Source organism: Eurypyga helias, unplaced genomic scaffold (genome assembly GCF_000690775.1).
Source record: "Eurypyga helias isolate BGI_N326 unplaced genomic scaffold, ASM69077v1 scaffold44178, whole genome shotgun sequence".
In the NCBI taxonomy this organism is placed as follows: Eukaryota; Metazoa; Chordata; class Aves; order Eurypygiformes; family Eurypygidae; genus Eurypyga; species Eurypyga helias.
In genome coordinates this window covers 6,982-30,493 of record NW_010265931.1, presented here as the reverse complement: position 1 = coordinate 30,493, position 23,512 = coordinate 6,982, and the positions used below count along the sequence as shown (strand labels likewise).

The following is a 23,512-nucleotide window of genomic DNA, read 5'->3' as shown; positions in this document are numbered from 1 at the left end:
TCCACAGCTCTGCTGAGCTGCCCACACACGTGCCCTCCCCAGCTGGCACCACGGTAGGTGCACTAACCATCGATGGGTCTAGCCTGCAAAAGGTTCTGAAGTCACAGCCAAAATCTTTTCTGACTCACAAAGTCTTTGGCTCTTGAGGAGAAACCTGAAGCAGACCTGGGGCCTCCCAGGCAGCTGAGGAAGGGACACTGCTGTTTTACTATAAAAGCTATCAGGAAATCCTTTGTTTCATTCTTTTCTCTTGCAGGAATGAAGCAGGATAAAGGGATACAAAAACCTGTTCTTTCACTGGATGAGTCATCCTGAGTGAATAATTTCACCTCCTTCTGTGCTTCCACTTCCCTACCTGCAAAATGGGTACTTTGTAAAGTGCCAAGACCTCTGGTCATTAACACGCCCACCCCCAAAAGAAAAAATAATTTCTAAGAGCTAAAATTAGTATTACTGGGGGTAGTAGTCAGACCAGTAGAAATACCAGAATCACTGCTTTTTAAGAACCTGTCAGAAGTGAATACGTGTGGGAAAAAGAAATTTAAATAATTTTTTTTTTAACCAAAAAGAAAGGACTATAGAATTAAAAAAAAAAAAAAAGAAGTTAAGCAAAGTAATTACTGCAGCAGATGAAACATTACTGAGGTCTAAAGAATAAAAACCTGACAGTGGCCAAATACGTGCTTGGCCTACCCAACTATGCAGCCCTGCCAGGACAGCACATGGCTGAGCGTCTCCTCCTGGGAATCTGGTAGTTATGCTTTAAGGAAGCCTCGACATTACATATTTTCCTGTACTATTCTTTTTTTAACTCCCTCCAGCCATGTCTCTTTGCCAAGAGATGAGAACCTGCCCACCCATGAGGAAGACATGCTATTGAAAAGGATAGCCAATCATGCAGGCAAGTGTACTGTTTTCTTCTTTGAAATTTTTCTTTGAATGAAGTCAAAAAAGACAGAAACTCATTTATAACTGACTCTCTAATGCGTGAATGAAGTAGCATGAGTGAAATGCCAATATGGTTTTTGCTAATAAGTGTCAACATATGAGGGCAACTTAGAAACAGTAAGCATAAATTTGCAGAATATCCATGGGTTAGCACAACTTCAGAGATGCTTGAGACATGAAGCGTTCGATCAAAACAAAACCCTTAAGTAGTATTTAAAGTCGAGAAGAAAGGAGAGAAAGTGAAAAAACCAGTAATGAATATCTGTATATGTTTAATCTTCACAGACTATCATGTTACACAGTAATGTTTGTGATTGTCTCTATGATCCATCCTTTATGGAAAGCTGGATTCAATCTATTTGCCAGACAGCTGCAATAAAGAATATTTCACAAGTGCTAACTCCTCAAAGCTAAATTTCAGGATATGGGGCCTTTTACTTTTGCTTCAGGGAATGCTGTGTCTGAGGCTAACAACATTAAAAGAACTATGAGGTAACTCTGAAACAAGATGCTGGTCCTGAGCTGCACAGAAAGAGTACAGCATTGTCAAAGAGGCTCAGAAGGCTGCTCTCAAAATCGTTGTTCACCGAGATCGTTATGATAAAATCCTCAGTGTGACAGAGAATATTCACACACTTAGGAAGAACAGGAAGCAAAGGTGGAATGGACTCGACATGTGTGTGGAGAAGGGGAAGAAATACAAAAAAGGATCCGTATCCTGAAAATTCATCATTTTTAGTAGATAAATACCTCTAACAAAGAAATTTCTGTTTATCAATACTTTTAATGAAAGATTGAAGAAAATGGATGTGCTGATGAGCAAAAGTATATTCCAATATTATAATTTTATTATTATTGTATGTCAATAGTCTCTTCTGAGGAGTTTTGAAAGTAACTGAAAAGTTACTGGTAAGTAATTTTTTATTCATTTCGTCATTCTGGATTTCTAATTGCCAAAGAATATTTAAATTAAAATAGAAACTTATTTTTCAGCAAAAATCCAACCATTACCATGATTGGTATCTGAAACACAAAAATTGGAGAAGGCAGAGAGAGAAGGCTGGTCTGTCTTAATAATAAAATAGTTACAGTGTTTTGCTTTCGATCACAAGGAATTATACTGGACTTTTATTTCTAGTACCAGCACCCAATAAGAAAATAACTATTGGTTAGGAAATCAATCTATTTTAGGTGATTAAGCAAAATGTTCTGAAGAGCTACTAGCAACTGAAAAATACATGCTTCGCACCCATCTAAAACCATGCAATGATACTGACAGCATAAATTCAAAGCTGCATTTTACACTTGAAATAAAGAATTGTGAGAAAGTTGCAAATGCACAATACCAGTAACAAAGTCATAAGGTTACTGACATTACTGACACAGAGGGGAATGCATTTCTGAGGTGGAAAAGCTGTTTGGAGCAGATTAAAAGCTGTGATAGCTTTACAAACTGTCATTTCCTAGTTATTCATTTCCAGCCTCTTCCAAGAATGGAAATTCCAAGAAGAAAAATAAATCGCTACACAGCTGTGAACACCCTGCTTGCCAAAAATGCAAATGTAATCACTATCTGTGAATCAAAGTCAAATGATGGCACTGCTGATAAATATGAGTGAGGACTCGTGGAAACGTAGACCTCTGGAGCTGAAAGTCAGATTCATCTGGAAGGGCTGTCTGTGCATGTGCGTAACAGTAAGCACGTCAGTTATAAACTGGTTGGTACCAAAGGGAACATAGTTGTAAAAGTTAAAATCCTTCCAATAGGTGATCGATGCATTTGAATTGCCACAAATGCTAAGAATTTACAAAGGCTGCCGCCACCACCAGGGGTTCAAAGAATGCTTCGTCACATTTTTCCAGAGCAAATCCCTGTCCCGTAAAGAATGGAAAGCATATGTCAGCAATTAAGGCACTAATCATAGTGTTACCAAGCATAAAAACAGTGCCTGTGCCAATATCCACTGAGTCACTTTATATGTTTTCTCAAATGTCCTGTATCTTACATGGCTTTGAACGTAAATGGTCATTCCGGTCACAATGAAACATAAGCAAGCATGGGTCTTTCCTTATGGTGTGGAATTCAGAGCAGATGGCACTGAGGTGATTATCACGGGACAAGAGAGACACTAACACAAAAACCAAACCAGACATTGGCTTACCCACTGTTTCCAAGAGGATAAATCAAAAAATAAACTTCTGCAGACTAGGCTGGAAAGGGCACAGCTTCAATATCACTGAGCCAGTCAGCATCATTTTCAGGCTCATTAAAAGAAGGGCATCAGAACAGTTTGCGTGATAGCTGACATAGAATAGGCTGAACCTTTAAAAAGTAATTAATTATGCAACGGTAGTTTCTACCACTGATGAGCAGCATGGTGTGAACCATGGGTCCCGCTGGTTTTGATCCATGTGTTCTCTTACTATGTCTTCCAAAAATATTCTAACTTTTAAAAGATCCCCTATGCTGTGTACATACTGAATGTTTAATTTTTTTTCCTCTCTTTCTATTATTCCTTGATTCTGGCCCGATTCCCTCTGTATGTAGGCACCAATAAAAGATTAATAGCACAGGGATTTCCTGTGGTAACAAGTAACAGCAGTTAACAGCCTGGTAAACAGCTTTGCTGTCCTTGGGTTTTGAATCACTGATTTCTTTCTCATTTGAAGCTTGTAGTTATGTTCTGATCTGCTAGCAACTTAGGGCAGACAGAAGTATCATAGAATAATAGAATCACAGAATGGTTTGGGTGGGAGGGGACCTTAAAGACCATCTCATTCCAACCCCCCTGCCATGGGCAGGGACACCTTCCACTAGACCAGGTTGCTCAAAGCCTCATCCAGCCTGGCCTTGAACACTTCCAGGGATGGGGCATCCACAGCTTCTCTGGGCAACCTGTTCCACTGCCTCACCACCCTCTCCAGGAGGAACTTCTTCCTGATATCTAATCTAAACCTCCCCACTTTCAGTTTAAACCCATTACCCCTTGTCCTGTCACTGCAGATCCTTGTAAAAAGTCCCCCCCAGCTTCCTTGTAGCCCCTTCAGGCACTGAAAGGCTGCTATAAGGTCTCCCCGGAGCCTTCTCTTCTCCAGGCTGAACAAGCCCAACTCTCTCAGCCTGTCCCCATAGCAGAGGGGCTGCAGCCCTCTGAGCATCTTCATGGCCTCCTCTGGACTCACTCCAACCAGTGCATAATCCTTCTGATGTTGTGGATTCGAATCAGGACATAAACTTTAAATAGAGAGGGGAGAAGGTAACAAGATAATCAGATCTTTGGGACACTAACTTTTCCAGAGCTAGCAGAGTAGCTACTGAAATGGATGCTGAACAATGTGCCGTAATATTGAAACTTTCCTTTTTTTGGGACACTTACAGTGCAGGTTTTGGTGCATCATGAGCTGCTGAGGAGGGAAATATGAGATTTCAGATTCTAAAAGTCTGTTTGATACAGCACAAGAAAAGAGCTCAAAATTGCGAAAGGTTATGTAGAAGTGGACCTACAGTATTGAATACTTTAGGGACAAAACAGCCAAAATGCTTACTGTGCAAGACATTAACCAAAGAGCAGCCAGAGTGATATAAGCAGAACGGTCTTTCCCTTGTCAGAGAAAAGGAACACGTATGCTATCTGATTCATGCAGATGTTTATACTGTAGAATAAAGAGAGAAAAGAAGTCAGGGAAACATTATTGCTTTCCAGTGTGGACAGAAACACATCACAGTAGTTCCCGATACGCAACCAATTCCTCATTTCAGCCCTATTTTGCAGCAAGAACCTAATCAGGTCTGGTTTGAGTTCTTCAGAATCTCTGAGAAAATGAATTGTGAAACAGTGGGTATTAAAGGGTAAATAAATCCAAAGAAATTAAGAGAAGGAACAAGATCCAGAATATGAGCCAGGAAGGAAAAGTCATCCAAATTCAATTGTCTGCTGCTCTACGTATACATTTGCTTAATTTACGGTATAGAGTTTTGTCTATTTAAATGAACAGAAATTTTCTTTTCAACATAAACAAGATGCCATGAATGGCCCGAGCAGGGTCTCTTTGAAAAAACAGCCTGTATTGCATGAATTGTTTGACATCCAGGTGACTGAATGATTGGCAAGAGATAATAAGAATAGTAGAAAATTAAATTATTATAGAATTACAGGGTACTTCAACTTCAGAATTCAGTGCTGTTTTAAGACTACAGTAACGTAAAATTGAAGGAGACATGAAGAAAACCTGAAACTTACTCGGAAGCATTAGCAACTTCTCCCTAAATGTCCCTTTCACACGAGCTGCCTAGCTACAAACTGCTTTCAAGCTGTACTATACAGAAGCATGCTCAAGTGGAGGAGGCCTTTGTACTCTTTTAATTGCTTTCACATCACTGAACATGCTTAGGAGAAAACTTGAGTTACAATGGAAATGGATGGAAAAGGGGACTTGGTTCTCCAGCGTCAGCAAGGAATCCCTTCAGGGCCTCAGTTCCATTTCCAGTCCAATAGAATGTATGGCTTTTTTTTTTTCCTTTCCCATTACTGACCTTCTTAGGGTAACTCTGTGTGTGTTTCTTTTGGGTAGCCAAAAAAGTATGCAAGGACAGCAACAAGGGACTAATATGGCCTCTACTACTAAAAAAAGTCTGCTGATGAGTAAAACCAGAACATCAACCAGCAAATGTACTGATGTTACTGTTTTTCTTTTGTGACCTGACATTTTCATTTGTTGTAAATTTTCATTTGTCATCAGTGAACATGTTCCGTTTTACCATTGAGTCTGTCAGTGCCAGCTTAAATAGTGGCCTTAACACTCTTACTGCAAGTGTGGGCCCGCTAACTCCTAAATGTTCATCGTATTTCTGTCTGCAAATGGGGCTATACCTGCCAACAGTTTTATAATGCAGTTTCAGGCTTAACAGACAAAAAATGATGGAAAACTGTACACAGATTTGGACAAGATCTATCTAGCATTTGTGGAATGGCATTTCAGTCTATCAGACGTCCTTCCTCCATATTTCCTTTTTCCTATGTCTGTTGCAACCCCAGATGATAAAGGCGTTATGATATCATCTTTATGCAAAGCATGAAAAGTAAATATACACATGAATCAAGAATGAGAAATAAATACACAAAACAAAAAGATGGGTTTTGTTTTCTAAAAAGTTGCCAAAATCACTTGGCAAAACTTTAGAAAACGTTTGTTTATAGATCATGCAGGGAAGGTTTACAGCACAGATTTGCACAGACAGGCTCCCTGGCAGTCCCTGGGGAGAGAGACAGAGGAAAGCTGGGAGCACCTGCCTGTGTTAGGATGTCATTCTGGATTTTCTGAACAGCCCTCTACACCTATGCCGTTTTCTCTATTGACTACAAACAAGCATGGATGATCGCACTGTCTTGTAAATTATGATTTTTTAAAAAAATTATCAACTTTTTCTCACCTTTCAATTTTTGAAACTTTGAATTCACATTTACAACCTTTCCTGTCATCATTAAGTCCTCTATTTTTAAAAGTGAGAGCTGAGAATTTCACCTGACTGTAAGACTCGGGTTTAAATCAAAATTACTGGAACTATGTCAAGTGGAAAATAATACAAGCAGATGCATTTTTATTCATTAAGGAAGCTTGACTGGAACAAAAGTTAGTATGGGAAAATGAAAATAGTATTTACACATACAATTCAATTCAGTTGGACTTTAGGATGGCACGAAATTACAGTAGTAAGACTACAAACTCTTAAGACAAAGGGGGTCACTTTTGGAAATAGGATGCACCTGGTCACATCAGGAGCACAGGCTTTATCACACTGTGGCTTCTCACATCAAATATGAAGAAAGATAAATTGTGAAGGCTAAATCAGATTTTTGTCACACTGGACACACTTGGAAAATACAGAGACACAAAAGAGGAAACTGCAAGTTACAGTATATAACAATAGATATATACACACCCACAAAAGCACAATTGTCCAAGATTACAGGCATCTTGTGTCTAAAGTGCAAATAAACTAAAAAGTTTAAGCTGTTTACAACACAACTGGATTTGTGATACAGCAGTAAGGGTGTCAAATAGTTCAGGAGAGGTTGAAGAAGGAAGGATGGAAGCTGCAATAACACAATTATGCAATTGCTCAGTTTTAGGCATATAAATGCATATTTTTTGTCTGGAAGTTTTGAAGGCAAAAACTGAAACAAAGTGGGTTTGTATTTTTTTTTTTCATGAAATGAAGTTAACATTATGAAAATAACTGTTTTGTTGCAGTCTTGAAAAGGCAAATTTTCATGACATTCAAAAGAGGACGGCTATTCCAAACTCAGTTGGAAAGGAAGATTTAAATGCAAATAAGAGCACAAAAAAAGGACAAAAGAAAAAAGGGGGGAAGTAAAAGTAAACTAGCAATAGAGTTGGACCCCAGATAACAAGTCAAATGTAGAGGGGTATGACAAGAGGAAAATAGATGTTGGCTAAGTCAAGGAAGCATTACATATCAAATGACAGCACTACTCACAAGCTTCAAATCACTAAATATGGAAATTTCAGAGACAATAAAGATGATTAGGAATATAAAGCTCTAAGAAGAAAGATGATCTCATGTAACTGATCTCGTGCAGGGGACATCTCAGGGCAACAGCAACCAAGAAGCCTTTGTAGTGACTGGCTGTTTTTTCTCTATATATACCTCCTGGAAAGAATTTCCTAAAAGTGATTGCTGGAATTTGCCCTGATGCTTGTGTGGGTGTACCCTTGCTAGCAGCTGTGAGATATGGTATGAGACCATGTGCAGTTAGTTGTTGGGGTTGAGAAAGCAGCGCAGCCAAGTCACCGTGGCAGAGGGCTAACTGGCCTCGGTACAGCATCATCCCACCAGCTGTGTGCCAGGGCAGCACAGCTGGCACCAACATGCAAGTCTTTGCCATGTGCTGTCTTGCACTCTACCTATGTAGCATCTGTGACCTTCCTTCTTTGAAACATGGGTACGTGTCAGAGCTATTTGTTTGTAGGGTCTTTTATAATCACATATGGGAATTTCTATAAAATGTTGGTAACTAAACACCAGACCACTAATTTCAGCAAAACTGGAACTCTTCACCTAAAAAAGCCTATTATTAAAAGAAATTTAAGGATTAATTTTGTAATTATTAAAACTCCTTTTCATCAAAATAAAACCTTTTTTCCTAGTCTGATATGATTTTTTTTATTCAAAGAGTTTATTTGAATAATAATTGTAAATTATGAAATTGAAACAAAGCATGAAACTGCTGAAATTACATTTTTCATCTGAACTGTGTTGAATTAGTTAGATGTCTCTGACAAAAAAATGAGTTATTCATACTTCGAGCACGAGGCTCTTTCAGTATTACATTAAGCCTAGGTAGTTGGTTTATTATTGTTGCTGTGCTCCGAAATATTATATTCTGTACTAGACTCCCTTTGTTTTATAAGAATGCTCTCCTTACATTATAAAGTAATGCTAGAGGTACTAAATACTAAAGTATGTATTCAGCATAAGCTGTTAGTTGCATTACAAAGAATTAATCTGGTTAAATGTGCACACTGCAGGTGCCCATATAAGTTAGGTTCCATTTATATGTATTATTAATATTCAGTGGAGCTTCTGTTTACAAAATCAGTGACATCAGGAACACATCTCCTCCTGAGGCAGCCATTTAAAATACGTGACACCTTGAAAACAAGTATTTCTTGGTTACTAGTTCAGGTAAGGCGGACATCTATCTTCAGGTGAGCTGAATCCTGTCTGTTATACCTCACACTGTAATTGTGCTTCGCAGCAAATAGTCTTGGAAGAAGGATGCCCCTCACCTTGCAAAATAAATGCGACCTACTAGTTGAGCCATGGTGTAATGGAAAGGAGTTAAAGGGAGAGAAGTTCTATCAAGGCATTGATCTGGATTTGGGCTACCTCTTGTCCTTACTTGAACCTGCTGTAGATTCGGTTTTGGTCGTTCAGGCTGAGCTGCCAAGTAATCTCCCCTCCACTTGCTGCCCTCTCCCTAGCATTATTCTAGGGATAGACACCAAAGTGCCTCATCCCACTGGCCTCATCACTCAGTTAAATTTGCATGGAGCTTTGTCCACAACCTGATAATCTACAGATGTGCACAGGGAGATGGTGTGAGAACAAACTGTGCTGTAAAGACAAGCTTATATCTTCAGGAAAACAGAGAGTGGATTGTTTGTACAATAAAGTGAGTGGCAGAGAACCACATCATGTGCTTGCATGTGGTGAGAAAAGAGTGTTATGTATGTTTTTCTGGACGTAGCTTGAAAGAGAACGCCCCTGAGGAAGTACCCTTTCTTTGCTGGAGTCAACTATGCCATTTGTTTTGGAGCCAAAATACTGCCATTTGCAATATTTTTGTTTGTTTAAAAATCCTTTATTATTTCAAGACAGTATTCTTACCACATTCCTTTTAAAGTAACTGGATTTTGTGCTGGCAAGTCTAACACTTCTCTGTAAAAAAACACTGAGATGAAACTGTGCCAAAAGATTATATTGGCAAGAAAAGACAGTAAAAATTCTCTAAGATCACTGACTCAGCTTGAAATGGCAGTCAAAAAAGCTAACAGCATACTAGGCAACATCAACAAAGGTACTCAGAAAAAAAGCAGGCGTAATTTTACCACTATAAAACTCTTGGTGTGTTCACGTCTTGAGTAAGGCAGTGGCGTTTGAGGAAATACAATGAACAGCAGCTAAAATGATCAAGGGATGGGGCAGCAGCCTTTTTGGGAAAATTTAAGGCGGCTACAATTCTTCACCTTCTAGAGGTAAAGGCTGAGGATGTTATAACTGAGCTTTACAGAAACATGAATTTGGTGGATAAAGGGAATGCAGAATCTTTCACCAAATGGCACAATGACAGAACTAAGGGACACTTGTTGAAACCAGTAGGACAACAGTTTAAAGCAGAGCAAAGAAAGTGCTTTCCTACCTAGTCAGAAAGGCTGCCAGAAGGCTGCGGAGGAAGACAGTTACCAACAAAATCAAAAAAGAGCTGAGACAAATCCATGGACAACAGTTCCCTGCATGGGCTCTAAAGGGAACAGGCAAGGGTGAACCCTGTAACATCCTTAATACAACACTAGTAGATGCTGGGCAATATGACGGGATGGACTGCGGACACCGGATGGGCTTTCATGTGCTACCATTGCAGATGAAGGCAGAATACTAGGTTAGGTAGAGCTCTGGTCAGGCCCAGGGGGACATGTCTTAGATTGTTACAGAATACTTGACCACCTCACAGTCCACCCTTAATTCAGTACAGAAAATTGTATTTGTTCCCATTTTATTTTGTAAAAATAACAGTGTTTAACATACCACACTCTGGAAAATAGTGCAGTGCTGATTAAGCATGCTTCCTCATTAGCACTATTGGCAGAATAAATAAAAGCACATATACCATCTCAAATTTCTGTGGTTGTCATGATTTATAGCCCATACTGCTTATGAAAGCCTACTTTGCTAAAGGAAGGCACCTACCTACAGACTCCATCAAAGTTAAGTTTATGCAGGAAAGGTCAACTCTAGCTTTCAGGTTTTGTTCAGTGTATAGAAATCCCCCAGTTTTGCATATGGTATCTGGTAGTTCAGCGTCCCTGTGAGTATGGACACTGTGCAGTTTGCATTGAACTTTCCTAACAGAAACCGACTGTATTCAACATCATCAACGACGAAAAGTGTAATCAGAAAGTATGTGGGGTCCGAACCCTCTTTTTGAGAGTAGTTTCATAAGCTATGGTAACAGGGGACAGGTAATCTTGCCAACAATGACAACAGGCACTTGCCTCCCATATACAATCATAATACTGGAGAGGAAAAAAGATTAATCCAGTACTCAAATAAAACCCCTTACCTCTTCAACAGCCAAGTGGTATGCATGCTGTTAATACTATTCACAGTTACATTTACATACTGTTCTTTGCCCTCTAGACAAGTCTCCTTCAAAGACTACCCTTTTTGCTCTTGATCTCACCAGCACTGGGATTCCCAGTCTGAAAGTCAGCAGTTACTTCAAATGCAGGTCTGATGCCAATAACCTAGAGGTATATGACTCATTCAATAGCATTTATCCTACATATCCATCATCTTAATACGAGCAATAGGCTTGCTAGCACCAAGCAATTAACCAAGAATTGTTTTGGGATGGACAATCTCTAGGCAGTGTGATGCAGCCACAGCTTCCTCCTGCCAGACATGGGTACCAGGGGATTAGGTGACACTCATGGCGGATTTTCTTCCTGACCTTTAAGTCAGGAAGACTGCTACCTCAGGTCAGTACAGCTGGATCTCATCCCATTCTTCTGTCCTAGGTCTTCTGCCCCAGAAACTGCACTATCTACTGATGTCAGGCCACAAGCGTTTTTTGTGTTTCCGTTCAATAGAACCTTTATTTAGCATCTGTACTATGATCTACATATTAAGGGTAGAGTCATGAAAAGCTCATTCAACAGATCATTTTTGTTCCACTTATGGATAAATTTGTTAGAGACTGAGAAAGTCATGCTTGACAGCATCCTTCAGAAATTTCCAGTTTACCAAACCTCATGATACCACAGACAAGCACTATCATCTACTTCTGGAGTTAAATAAGAACAGACACATTGTTCTACAGAATACCACAGGCTGAATCATTGAAGGCCTCTGCTCTCAGTGGCAGCAATGAAGCTGGGATGTGCCCTCTGCAGATCAGCCAACCCTAAGTTCCAAAAAACCAGGAAAGCCTGAATTGCCATATGTTTCAAAAAATAAATAGAGGAAGGTCAACCCCAAAGTAAACACATAACTATCAACTCTGGACACACCATGCAGAAAGGACTGTGGCAAAAAAAGCTGACAATACTCCTCGGGCTTATTAGCTCTTTGGCTGATTATCTGTACCATGAAAAAATAAAGAAGTTCTAAAATCTGATCAGCTGCACCTCTTCCAGCCATTAAGCTCATGTCCAACAAGCCTGACTGCTTGCTTGACTTGCCATCTGTTCCTCTCTTAACCTTCCAAAATTTTAATTCAGTTCCACCAAAGTAGTATTCTTTGTAAGTTAAAACTTTTCCTTTATTACAAAAGAATACACTCCCCACCTCACGCCCACCCCCAATCATTTTCTGTGAACACTGCTGCTCTACTGTTCAGTGGCAAATAGACAAGAAAGTGGAGTCATATTCTCATTTAAATGCGGGCACTCCTGTCTTGGCCACTGTTGTACCTTACCGTGAGTTTCCTTACTACCTTGTTATTCCTTCTCAGAAATAACAAGACCAATCATCTTCACTGAAAAGTCTGTAACATCGTTTATCCCTTTAGGACTATTCCCCAGAAATGTTCTGATTCACAACCACACCTTAGAACTGCATCCTGAAGTTAGGAATGAGTAGGAATGAGTAGCACAATTGAGCAACGTTAACGTAACGCATAATAACCCTGAAGTAAGTCACCTTCTTATTTTGCACAGATACCAACCATCTCCTGTGACTTCAGTCAGCATAATGTCATGAGAAATTTTCCAAGGTGCATCAGAAAGGGGAGGTCTGCCTACAGACCCTACTGTCACGCTAAGCAGCAGCCAGCCCTGACCGAGCTGACTTCGCAAGGGGAAGCATCAGCACAGCATGGTCTGACCTGCACCTCCTCAAAGCCAGCTAGTGCACCTCTGCACACTACCAGCTGCTCATACCCTTCGGGTACTTCTTAACATCGCTACTGAAAAGCATAACACGCTTTTAGCACATATGCTTAAGTTATTGCATGTTTTGGACAGAGGGTGAACATCATTTCAGGGACCCAAGAACAGAGATTTCTCTGTCTTGTTTCTTAAGTCTCTTCTACCCTCTCACTGGTCGCTTCTACCCTCCACATGCTGGAAGCCTGGTTTCTGTTCTTCATGGGAACTTTCTCCCCATGGGAAACTGCTGAGCAAGGACATCCTGGGACCATTTCTCTCAAACGCTTGCAAGAGGGATATCCATACTACAGTACAACCCTGTCACTCAGTCCCTGTGCTCCCAGGACCCACACACACACCCCTCCCCCACCTCCCAATTCTTCTCACATTCTCCAATCTTCTCCTTCCCCCCAGCCACCCCTGCTCCTCCAACATTCAGCGGGATCACTATGTTAACAGATAAAGAAAGCAGAATTACGTGCTGTAGCTCTCCCTGATTCCTGGCCTGAACATCCGTCAGGCTCCTGACTTCATCATGTTACTTGTCCCGAAGCATTTCAGTTTGTCAAGACTGACGCGTTACTATCCTGCCCCACGGGGACAAACCCACAGACTCCTGAGTCTGGTGATTAAGAACACCAACCAAAGTCATGCAGAGGATTTGGAAAGTGGTCCTGCTCAGGCCACGGTGGGTTGAAGGTTGCTCGGTTGGGTGGTGTGGGTAGGGCGGGCTGGCCTGAGCTGCCACCACCTGGCTTCCCTCCACGCTGCCGGAGAACAGCATGCGCCTTGCCTAGTCAGCCTCCAAGAACCTCCCCAGGAGCCACTTCCCAGCTCAGGTAGTGTTTCCAAACGGCAGGGCAGCAGGGGACTCCCAACTCACAATCTGCAGAGCAGGTATTCTGCCCGCCATATGAACGTTATAACTACATAAAGACATCAGAAACAAAAAGGGAGGGAGGCAGGTATTGTAGACAGAATATTTGGTGGTCAAACCAGCCTGCACCTACCGGCTACGAGGATTCTTTTTTTCCTTTTATTCCTGCAACAATCAATTGAACCAGTCAAAAAGGAAATAATTGAAAGGTGGAAGAATTAATCAGAAAGATATTGATTTATTTGCACAGCTGTACGTAATAATTAACCCATGTATGTTTTAGCTCACTACCTTGGAGACACTCCACACAGCGTAACACTTTAGCAATATATATTTCAGCGACATTGCACTACTTTATTACATTTTAATAAAGATTTAGAGCCGCAACTTACTGCAGTCACTTCAGCAAAACTCTTCCTTAGGAGTTTCTGGGAACAACTGGGACTACTCTTCAGACTGAGTAGTATAGTTATTTAATTTTCTTTTAATACAAAATGGTCCTAACAAAGCATAACTGGAAAAAATTACTAACTGCTTTAATGGTAGGACTGACATGGCTTTATTTCAGAATCAAGACTGTTTGAAACATAAAGTTTTTAATACTCTACTGTTCAATTAACTTGATATATTTCCTCACAAAGACATGTATTTAGTTACTAGTCTATCTGACAGTAACACATCAGCCATTTATTTCTAAACAAGGGCTATATTTTAAAATACATCATTTTATACCAGTTAAATATAACCCTGAACAATTACTCTATTATGTGTTTATTAAAATGACGGTTGTTTTATTAACAACACAGAGAGAGGAAAAAAATGTGGGAGACCTTAAAAGAGAAGAGGGAGTTTATCTCACATTCCTAACAGAAACCTGCCCTGTCAGTGCCTGTTAAGCTATATAAGGCATGAAGTTCCCACAAGAAAAAACAATAAATCTAAAGACAGAACTTTGCTGATTGCTAACTGAAAAAATCTGCAAGAAAATCATACACACAGATCTCTATTACAGTCTGCTTCTACTCCTCTGAGCCTCTGAGATGAGGGGAAACGCACGGAGCGTAAGACAGCACACAGTCTCACACATGCCACTGTAAAGTCTGTCTCCTCCCAGGACACTTATCTCTACCATTCAGCCTATTTATGCAACAAAACTACATGTTAGTATCCCAAAATACCTCACACAAACTCCAGCTTCATTTTACTCTCCAGCCTCCAGAACTACAAGCTGTATGTTATAACTTTGTTCGTGAAATAAAGCTACTGAAGATTCTTAGAAGGTACCTTAAGTGCAGGGACTGAACCTGACCTGAATGGGAAAACATGTATGTAATGGGTTAAAAAAAAAAAGTGATGGAGTCCCATTTAAAAAATGCTACACAGATTGTGCAAGAAAAAGCTAAATAATTTTGATTCTTACTAGTAGTTGTAATATCTGAACATCTTCAACAACCATGCAAAGTCAAGTAAAAATTAAACCCTGTGGTTTCTTTCTTGGGTCATGTCTGTGTGTCATAATAGGAAGGGGAGCCTGAAAGAAACAAACCAAACACGTTACCACAGTGCGTCGGCAGTCCTTAAGGAGCTGGTAGATCGGGATCTGGGCTTCATAACAATGCTCATTTTGAAAAATTCCTTCAGTATTTCTAGCAGTCAAACATCAGTTGTCCTCACAAAGCTCATTCTCAAAGTAATCCATTCCGAAGCAATTTTAAATCCTCTGCTTTTTAAACCCCTTGAAATCCATCTCCTGTAGTAATCCAGGCTGTGGAGGAAGAATTCTAACACGCTGCAACTCCTTCCTTTTTCACGCTGAATTTACTCTAGCACTGTGCTGTTCGGAAATGACAGTGCTTTTCTCTTCTGTCTTGTATTGCCCTGGGAGGAACTAGTCTATTTTGAATCTATTCTCCCTGCAGGTCACATGGGAATGAAGGCAGCTGAAAAGAGCTCTATCTCTTTCTTGCAGTTTGATAACAACAGGTTTAAAGGTCAATCACATTTGGGGAAAAAAAAAAAGGAACAATACTGATGGATAATAAATGAAAGGAAAATATGAATGTAAGTTACAGTAACATTAGTGAGTTTGCAGGGAATTTCCACTTAGAGACGTGCTAGATAAATTAGTTTCTGTGGAATAAAGAACAGAATTTTTCATTCCAAATTAACTAAAAGCCTTATCTAGAAATATAACTCTTCCCTTTCTTTCTCTCCTAAACACGATGTGAATAAGTACTACCGTCTAACTTCACAAAACAGAACGTATCCCCTGTCTGAAAGACATTCTAAACACTGCGGGGAAGTTAAGTAAAAATAAAATTCCTTGTTGACCGTTAAAGTCAAACACACATAGAGACAGCTATTGTTATAAATCACTGAAGGACAAAATACCTCAAAGAACTCTAACATGACGTCCTCTTTATTGCACTGCAGAAAGAGATCTTTTCCTGTTGCAATAAATACATTAATACATTAAGTTTATGCATTCCAAACAAACTTGCATTTATGATTTCTAGCAAAAAACTTATCATAAAAGCTTTGAGAGTTAATTCCTTTTAGGAAATACTAGTGTATTTGGTAATTTCAGCATTAGAAGAGGAAAAAAAAATGCAGAAAACTGGATAGTGAATACATTTAAATTATACACTTTGAATTTGCTCTGAACTGTGTTACAATTGTATTCAAACTGAAAGAGCAAAGTTATTGCTCAACAAGTGGTTACATGCATAATAGCCATTCCTTTGTACAGCCTTCACAAGTGTTGCAGGATATTACTTCTGATGGTAGAGCAGCCAGGTTAATAGATGAAAGCAAACACTAAGGATTTTATTTATAAAATGTATGTAGACTTGGCAAATGGAAGGAAAACATGATAAACCGGCTACGCATTGCAATATGAAAAAAATCATCAAACAGGAATGTGTGTAAAGATCCCTAGAACCTTTGCACTTTATTTTATAACAGTACAATAAAATGCATTGCCAACTACCCTGTGTATCAACAGGAAAGATCCTAACTGCCCTGCAGGCTTGTGCCAGTCATCTGCATATAAAGTGCTCCACAACAGCATAAGGAATGTTAGTAAGATTTCTTGCTAAGCTTTCTGTTCTCCATGTTTTCTGGCACTTATCTTTCAAATATCACCTAGTCAACGCAGAACCTTTGGAAGAGTCCTGTGGAATCATAAAAGTTAAGCTCAATGTGTGGAAAAAGCATCTGTGGTAAATTTAGCTCAAAGGGTCATTCAGTCATGAGACCTTTAGCAACAGTTGGGTCTGTCTCTGTGCAGGTCACACGTCTGTACAAGTGGACATAAATCAGGCACCATGTTGTGAAACTTTTTTATTCCTTAAACAGATATAATGTGTCATGAGGAAAAAAATCCTATGAATAGGGCTATTACAGAATAGCTGCACTTTTAAAAGCTTTTTTAAAGTTTGCATGATTATTTATTATTGATAAATATCAACATTATTCCCATATCAATGAAGAAGCAAAAAATGAAAGAAAATAAAGGTTTTGACTAAATGCTTTCGCAATACCCTACTGGAATGGAATATTCAAGGACTACTCCTGCTGTGCCACACAGCAGGTATCTCAGGATGATTTGTTCTCAAAAGCATATCAGTCAACATGCTGCCTCTTACTTGTAGTTAATGAAATATAACTAGAAGTATACGGTAGTATATTTATTTACTAAATATTAGTACACAGTATAAATACACTGTAGTAGAATGTACTCATAAAATTAAGACAGTATTTTTTAATGCTGATTCAGGAAAAAAGGTCTGATGGAGATGCAGATCACCAACGGATGTAAATACCAACACCTATTGTTAACATGCTTTCTTTTCAGGTCTCCTTCATCAGCTCCTTCAAAATAAACCCTTGCCCTCCAAGTGCCTGTCAACCTCAGACCAGGTGCTATTCTGAATTATATACTCTCTATATTATATAGAGAGAGAAGTTTCTATGGAAACCATGAGACCAACTCTGGCATTTAGCATTGCTTCTCAATTGTACATAAAAGCTATTGTGCTACCATTAATATCAATGGCAGTTTTATCTAAGATTTATATAAAGATAAGAGCATACCAGTCCACTGTGCTCACAGACGATGACACAGCATTTATTTGGGCCTCAGGTCTTGGTATGGGGTCAAATGAGATAAACTCTCCATTTCTCATAATTTGAGGAAGTGAGAGAGAGAGAATTAGGAGAAATTGAGGGAATAAAAAGAGAAATAGACATTCCACTCTGATAGGAATGGAAAATCGTGATATTAATTAATTAATTGTTAAAATAGCCAGTAAGAAGACACCAGCAAGAGAAGTAAATTAAACTATTCAAAAACTTAAGAAATCTCAGTATCATATCCAACTTCATTGTAAGAGCTAAGATTTATGTATTGTAAGATGTAAATACATCTATGTTAATTGGACACTTCTTTTTTCCCCAGAACAGTATTTTATGAGTAAGAACTACTGCATTTTATGTTATTAAATCCAAAAAGCCAAGATGAAAATTCTCTACATTGATATTTCTTTTAAGTACTACAAAGAAGATAAATGTAAGCATATCCATTATTGTACACTGCATGTTTGATGTGCATGGCTTTACAGATGCATGTAAATATACAAAGTACGTAAATACAAGCATTTGTTGGAGACAAATGCAACAGACATTTGTGGCATCTGATTTGTACATGTATTCTTTAACTTCAAAAAAAAAATTGCATTTAATTTCCTTTTTTGGAATCCTTTGTTAGGGTGGTGGGAATAAAGATTCTCAAAGTGAGCTCTTGTTGGTATGCCACCACAGTTAAGGCAGGTATTGACTGCATAATGAAAATAAGGGAGAAAATATCTTAAATTAATTAAAATACCAGAAAATACAGATGTTCAGTACTGCTAAATACACTAATAATAAAAGCAGTAAGAAAAGCAACAATATTTTTCAGCTGCATGTGTCTGTGACTGAAGTTTTGGCTGTATAGTTAAGCTGTCTGAGGAAGAAAAGATACAGAAGTAATTAAAACATTAATAATAAAATGTGTGCAGGATTGAACCCACTTTGAGATGCTGGCATCTCAGTTATTCATCTTCAAATTAGTAACTAATTGAATTAAACCAGTGTTACATGGCACAAAATTGAAAATCAAAATGAATTGGAGAAGGCGTGGCTTAGAGAACGAAGGGCAGGACGGATTGCTCCGTTCCACGCTTGGGAACATCTTTGTCTTGAGAGTATGGAAAATTTGCTTAAATATTCTGGGTTTTGGCTTCCTTGTTTGTCAAAACAGGGATAACAGACATCATGCTGCTTAAAAAATACTTGGACATCAAAGGGCTGAAAACATGCAATAGTTGCCAGGTTATTATTGATGTTGTTGAATACAAGCTGAAGAAACAGATTCACAATCTTCCTCTTTAAGGCAACATAAAGGCCCCTGCAGTCTGGTAAGACTGAGTTTAACACTGTTAAACCTGCAACAGCTGATACCACTTTTCTTGTTTACCAGGGTGAAAAATTCAGGAATTTGTAGCAAATATGCATTGCTTTAGGACACACAGGGACACTGACAATATACCAAGAGAAACGGAATCCTGGAAGCCTAACATCAAGTCTTAGCACATAAAGAATGACTGGGCTCTCAAGTATGTTGTTTGGAATGCACATTAACAAATGAAAGGTATACAACAAGCTGTTGCTTCTTGATATGCCATCTTAGTTTCATCATCAGTTTATTTCAGATAGGATTATGAAAGTGTCTCTAAAAACCTGGAGCTGAGCTCTTTCACTTCAGACTATTCTTGGCATTGCTTAGCTATTACTGCATCTGGTCTTGTGCACACTTTGTAACCTTCCTTTTCTTCATATATACTTGCCAGTTTACACGTTTATATATAGTATAGTTTTTCAACATATAAAGAACATACACTGAGATCCAAACCTAACCTTTCTAATCCCTAGGAACATGTACTCCACCACAGGAAACATTTTCTCACAAGTTAAGCACCATACCAGCTAATTTTGCTAAACTGTGAGTTGCATGGTTCATCTCAGTTCATCCACAACACTAGTTTATCCTCTTAACGTCCTGCACGGCAGAGCAAGACTGAAGGACAGAAAAGATTAACAAGATGTTCTTGTATTACCTGCATGGGTGGGTCTGAGCACTAGTAATGCAGGTGTAGGTTCAGAAGGGAACATCCTTCAATTACAAGTATTAAACCAGTGAGTTAAAGACGAAAATTTTTGACTCATTAGAAAATTTTGCTGCTGCTCACCACAGCAAATGATTCAAAAAAATTCTTTGGCAGGGTGTTGATGGAATGGCAGGGAATGAAACTTTGCTCTTCATTTCTAGATAGCAGCATGTTCCCTTTTGACTGGAGCAACCTTCTCAAAGAGGAAAACTACGTAAGTCAAATAACATAAAAATGTAATAGTAATTACAGCTTAAAATTTTTAAGAATGGAAAAAGGCAAATCAAAGGGCACAGAAAAAATACAACATACGTCATTAGTTTTTCCTTTCTATATTCATTTATATTCAGCTGCCTGGCTCAACCTGCCTGGCTTATGAATAAATACAGTGTATTTGCTCAGTGATTACAGTGTAAATACAGTTACTATGTGTCCTACAAAGGCTGTACCCAGACACCGGCGTACACATGTCCTCATAGGGCCTCATTTGAGGAGTCCCTATTCTGCCATGATGCCTTGTCTGAGGATACTCGGTCTCGGAACCCTTTGAAACTGGCAGGTGCTGCTGCTTGAGCTGTACCCCGAGCAGCAAACGAGCCGTACCTCAGAGAGAAGCCTAACAGTGCCACGCTCCCTCACATCGCAAAGCCAGGTTCTTGATAGCTGCTGGGCTTAAAACACATCCCTCTGCCTTTATTCTGGCCCAATTCTCATTTTGTTTGGTCAAAGAAATAAGGATTTATCAGAACAGATCTAGTACCTGTGCAAAGCTTCATTGCTAGAGATTCCAAAAGGGAAAAAAACCCCCAACCAAACAAACAAAAAAACCCCAAAACAAAAAAAGACATATGTTCTAGGAGCAGGAGAATATTTTTTTCTGACAAACATTACAGTCTAGGAAAACAACGTGAGTTCATGCTATCAGCTATGTCTGTTTGGTCCATGGTTAGGTCTAGCATTAAGGCTGGAATAAAAGATATTGGCTAATGTTGGACTAATATTGGATAATAATGAATAACCTAAAATTAAATACTAGCCCACTGTAAGACTTTGGACTTGAGGTGAGCTAAGGCTGCCTATTGGGTCAGGCTGTTTTTATCTTTTTTAAAAATAAGACATTAAAAATTTCCCCCTAAATTCAACCATCTCTCTCTAAAAATATGGTTTGTATTATAAAAACACAGTCTTTTTGTCAACTCTAAATGGACATACTTCAATAATAACAGCCCTAATTACACTGTTAAAGCAAAAATCTATTGATGTTTCCATCTCGCCTTCTGTTTCTCATCTATTTGCTCCACACAAACTTGGACTAGAACTTCTTAGCTAAACAGTTGCTTAAAAAGTAAACATTGGTGGGTCATACTTAAGTCAGTACAGAGTTAAGAAGTAGCTATGTTTTTCAAGTGCAGTACGTCAGTCTTTTTGGCTAAAAAAATGAAGCAGTGACTGCCTGGTAAAGCAAGAGAGAACTGTATTCCTCTTGCAAAGATTTCATAATTAGGGCTGGTCCTGGACAAAGCTACCGTTAGGTGTCCGGATTATTACTTTGAGAACAAAGATATTTTGTAGGACATATCCTCATCCTGTTCAGATTTTTGCTGAACATCACTCAAACGCAGAAGTAGGAGATTAAGGAGAGACATCTGGAAGACACTCAGGAATACCACCATTTCAAGAAAACTATGCATATATTTCAGGAATACAAGATATAACACCATTTCAAGAAGACAAAACTTATATATGTAACCTGAAAATTTACACACACACTTAAATTTTAAGTAATTTAGCTAATCTTATACATCAAAGCACTTTCTTTCCAATTTTTCTTGTGTACAACAAAATTCTACCATTAACAGCAAAGCTGTGTTCTCCAACCACACATATTCAAAAATGAATGTTTCATCAACACTGCTGTCTTCTCAGAAGCAGTGAAGCAATCAACTTTTACTATCAAAGAGTCTTCTTGAAAACAAATCTGAGCTGGGATATTTCTATCAGTGTAACATCACATTCTCTACAAAACAGGAGAGTGGATTTCCCCATGCTCTGTTCTGGAACCTTGGCACCCACAGGTATTGAACTACGACCTGAGTAAGTCAGACACAGGCAAGACTCTCATTTGGTAGAATGGCATTATCCATACTTTTAAGTCCTTAAGAAAAATGTGAGGAAGAAAAGTTAAATCTAAATTATTCATTATGTTCTTGAAGAGAAACTGCACTTCTACAGAACTTGATTTTCAAAAAAATCCACTTGAATTTGTATATAATTCCCTAACCTTGTTTATCTCCTCATTGTTATGAGGTATGAAAGTCTCCAAAGACTTCATGTGGCACGTACAGGGAGAAGAAACAAAAAAAGCATGCATCTTATACAAACACTCAGAAGTATGAAATCTGCTTGATTTTTAGCACAAAATTGTCAAACCCAGAACTGTAATTAAAAGAAAAAAGCTATGTGTTTAAAAATATGGAAACTTACTGGAGAGCATTCTATGAGCACAAATGAAGGTTAAATTGAGAGTACATTACTTGCCATGAATTATTCACTGAGAGCTAAACAAGGCACACTAAGAAAGGACTTTTCTCACTAGCCTTATCTGCCGGAAGGTTTGGTTGCTGATTTAAACTGGTCAGCTAGGCTCCCGCTAAGGACAACTCTGACAGGCGCAGTCTATTTCCATGACTCTATTTTAAGACAGACAGAACTGCTCCTCACAGCTGTCTATCTGTCTTTCTGTGGACTATGGCTGCATGACCATTTCACATTAGAAACCTAGATTCAAGATCTACTTGTTAAAAGGTATGGTGCCAGCCTAAAAACTGTAAGCTTCTATAGCATGATGTTTTTTTTTTCCTCTTCACTCTCTTACCTGTAGCAGTTGAGCTGAATGTAGATAGGATTAAAAATTTGGCTCTTATAGAAATGTGTATTTCAAAGTAGTTTTCGTATTTGGCCTCACATCTTTTAATATATGGATCCTTTGAGAAATTACCTCACCAGTCCCTCACCAATGTAGTAAATATCATGGTTCAAAAAAGCTGCACCTCTGACCTCTCACCCCTTCTTAGTTCTATTAGTTCTAGCTGAACTATTTATTTTTGATTCTTCCCTTATCAAACAACATACCAGACATAAGAAAAGCGTGTTGCAGAATCAATCTCAAAAAAACTGACAGCTACCCTGAATGTTAAATACCACCACAGATGATGATAACCAGAAACTTCGTGTTATTGTGGATGTATAAATTGCATAAACTGGATGCAAGCATTTCAGTTTTGCCAATGCAGTGTCACACTGGACATGGACAATGTGCATTTTTCCTCCATGCCTTTGTATGATTAAAACAGATACTCTGTGTGTCATCAAATTCCTGAGCATATGTCATAGCTCAAAATATTACACAGGTTTCCATAGAGGCACATTTACATTTAGGACAGCAATTCTGAAACTAGGAAAGTTTTACGTGATGCCTCCCTAGTATTTTCCTTTGACATACTCTAATGACAGCCTTCTAATATAGCAAGTCAACCTTTTATCTTTTCTTGATACTCTCCTTCAGTAGCTGATTAGCAAAGCTATCTCTATTTTTAACTACTGAATCCAATACAGCTAACTTCCCTCTAGACGTTTGCTGCTGTGCTAAATGCGGAAGAAAGAATCTTCAATTCAAAAAAAAAGAGGGAAGGCACCAAGTCTTTCTCTTTCCTGACTCAGTTTATTTTTTAAATAAAGAGTGTTCCTCAACCTTACCACGCATTTCCTAAAAAAACATTATCAATGTACAGTTGCAATGGGAAGT

General features: G+C 38.8%; 1 protein-coding gene across 1 annotated transcript in view; it reads right to left on the bottom strand.

Annotated features, from left to right (window-relative positions):
- Positions 1–15,349, bottom strand: part of LOC104513512 (cAMP-specific 3',5'-cyclic phosphodiesterase 4D-like) — a gene marked incomplete at its 3' end in the record, with an annotated part of 29,773 nt that extends 14,424 nt beyond the window's left edge. The window contains exon 1 of the mRNA XM_010156899.1: positions 15,057–15,349. Coding sequence (XP_010155201.1) covers positions 15,057–15,121 — 65 coding nt within the window. The remainder of the gene's footprint in view (positions 1–15,056) is intronic.
- Positions 15,350–23,512: the final 8,163 nt, after the last annotated feature.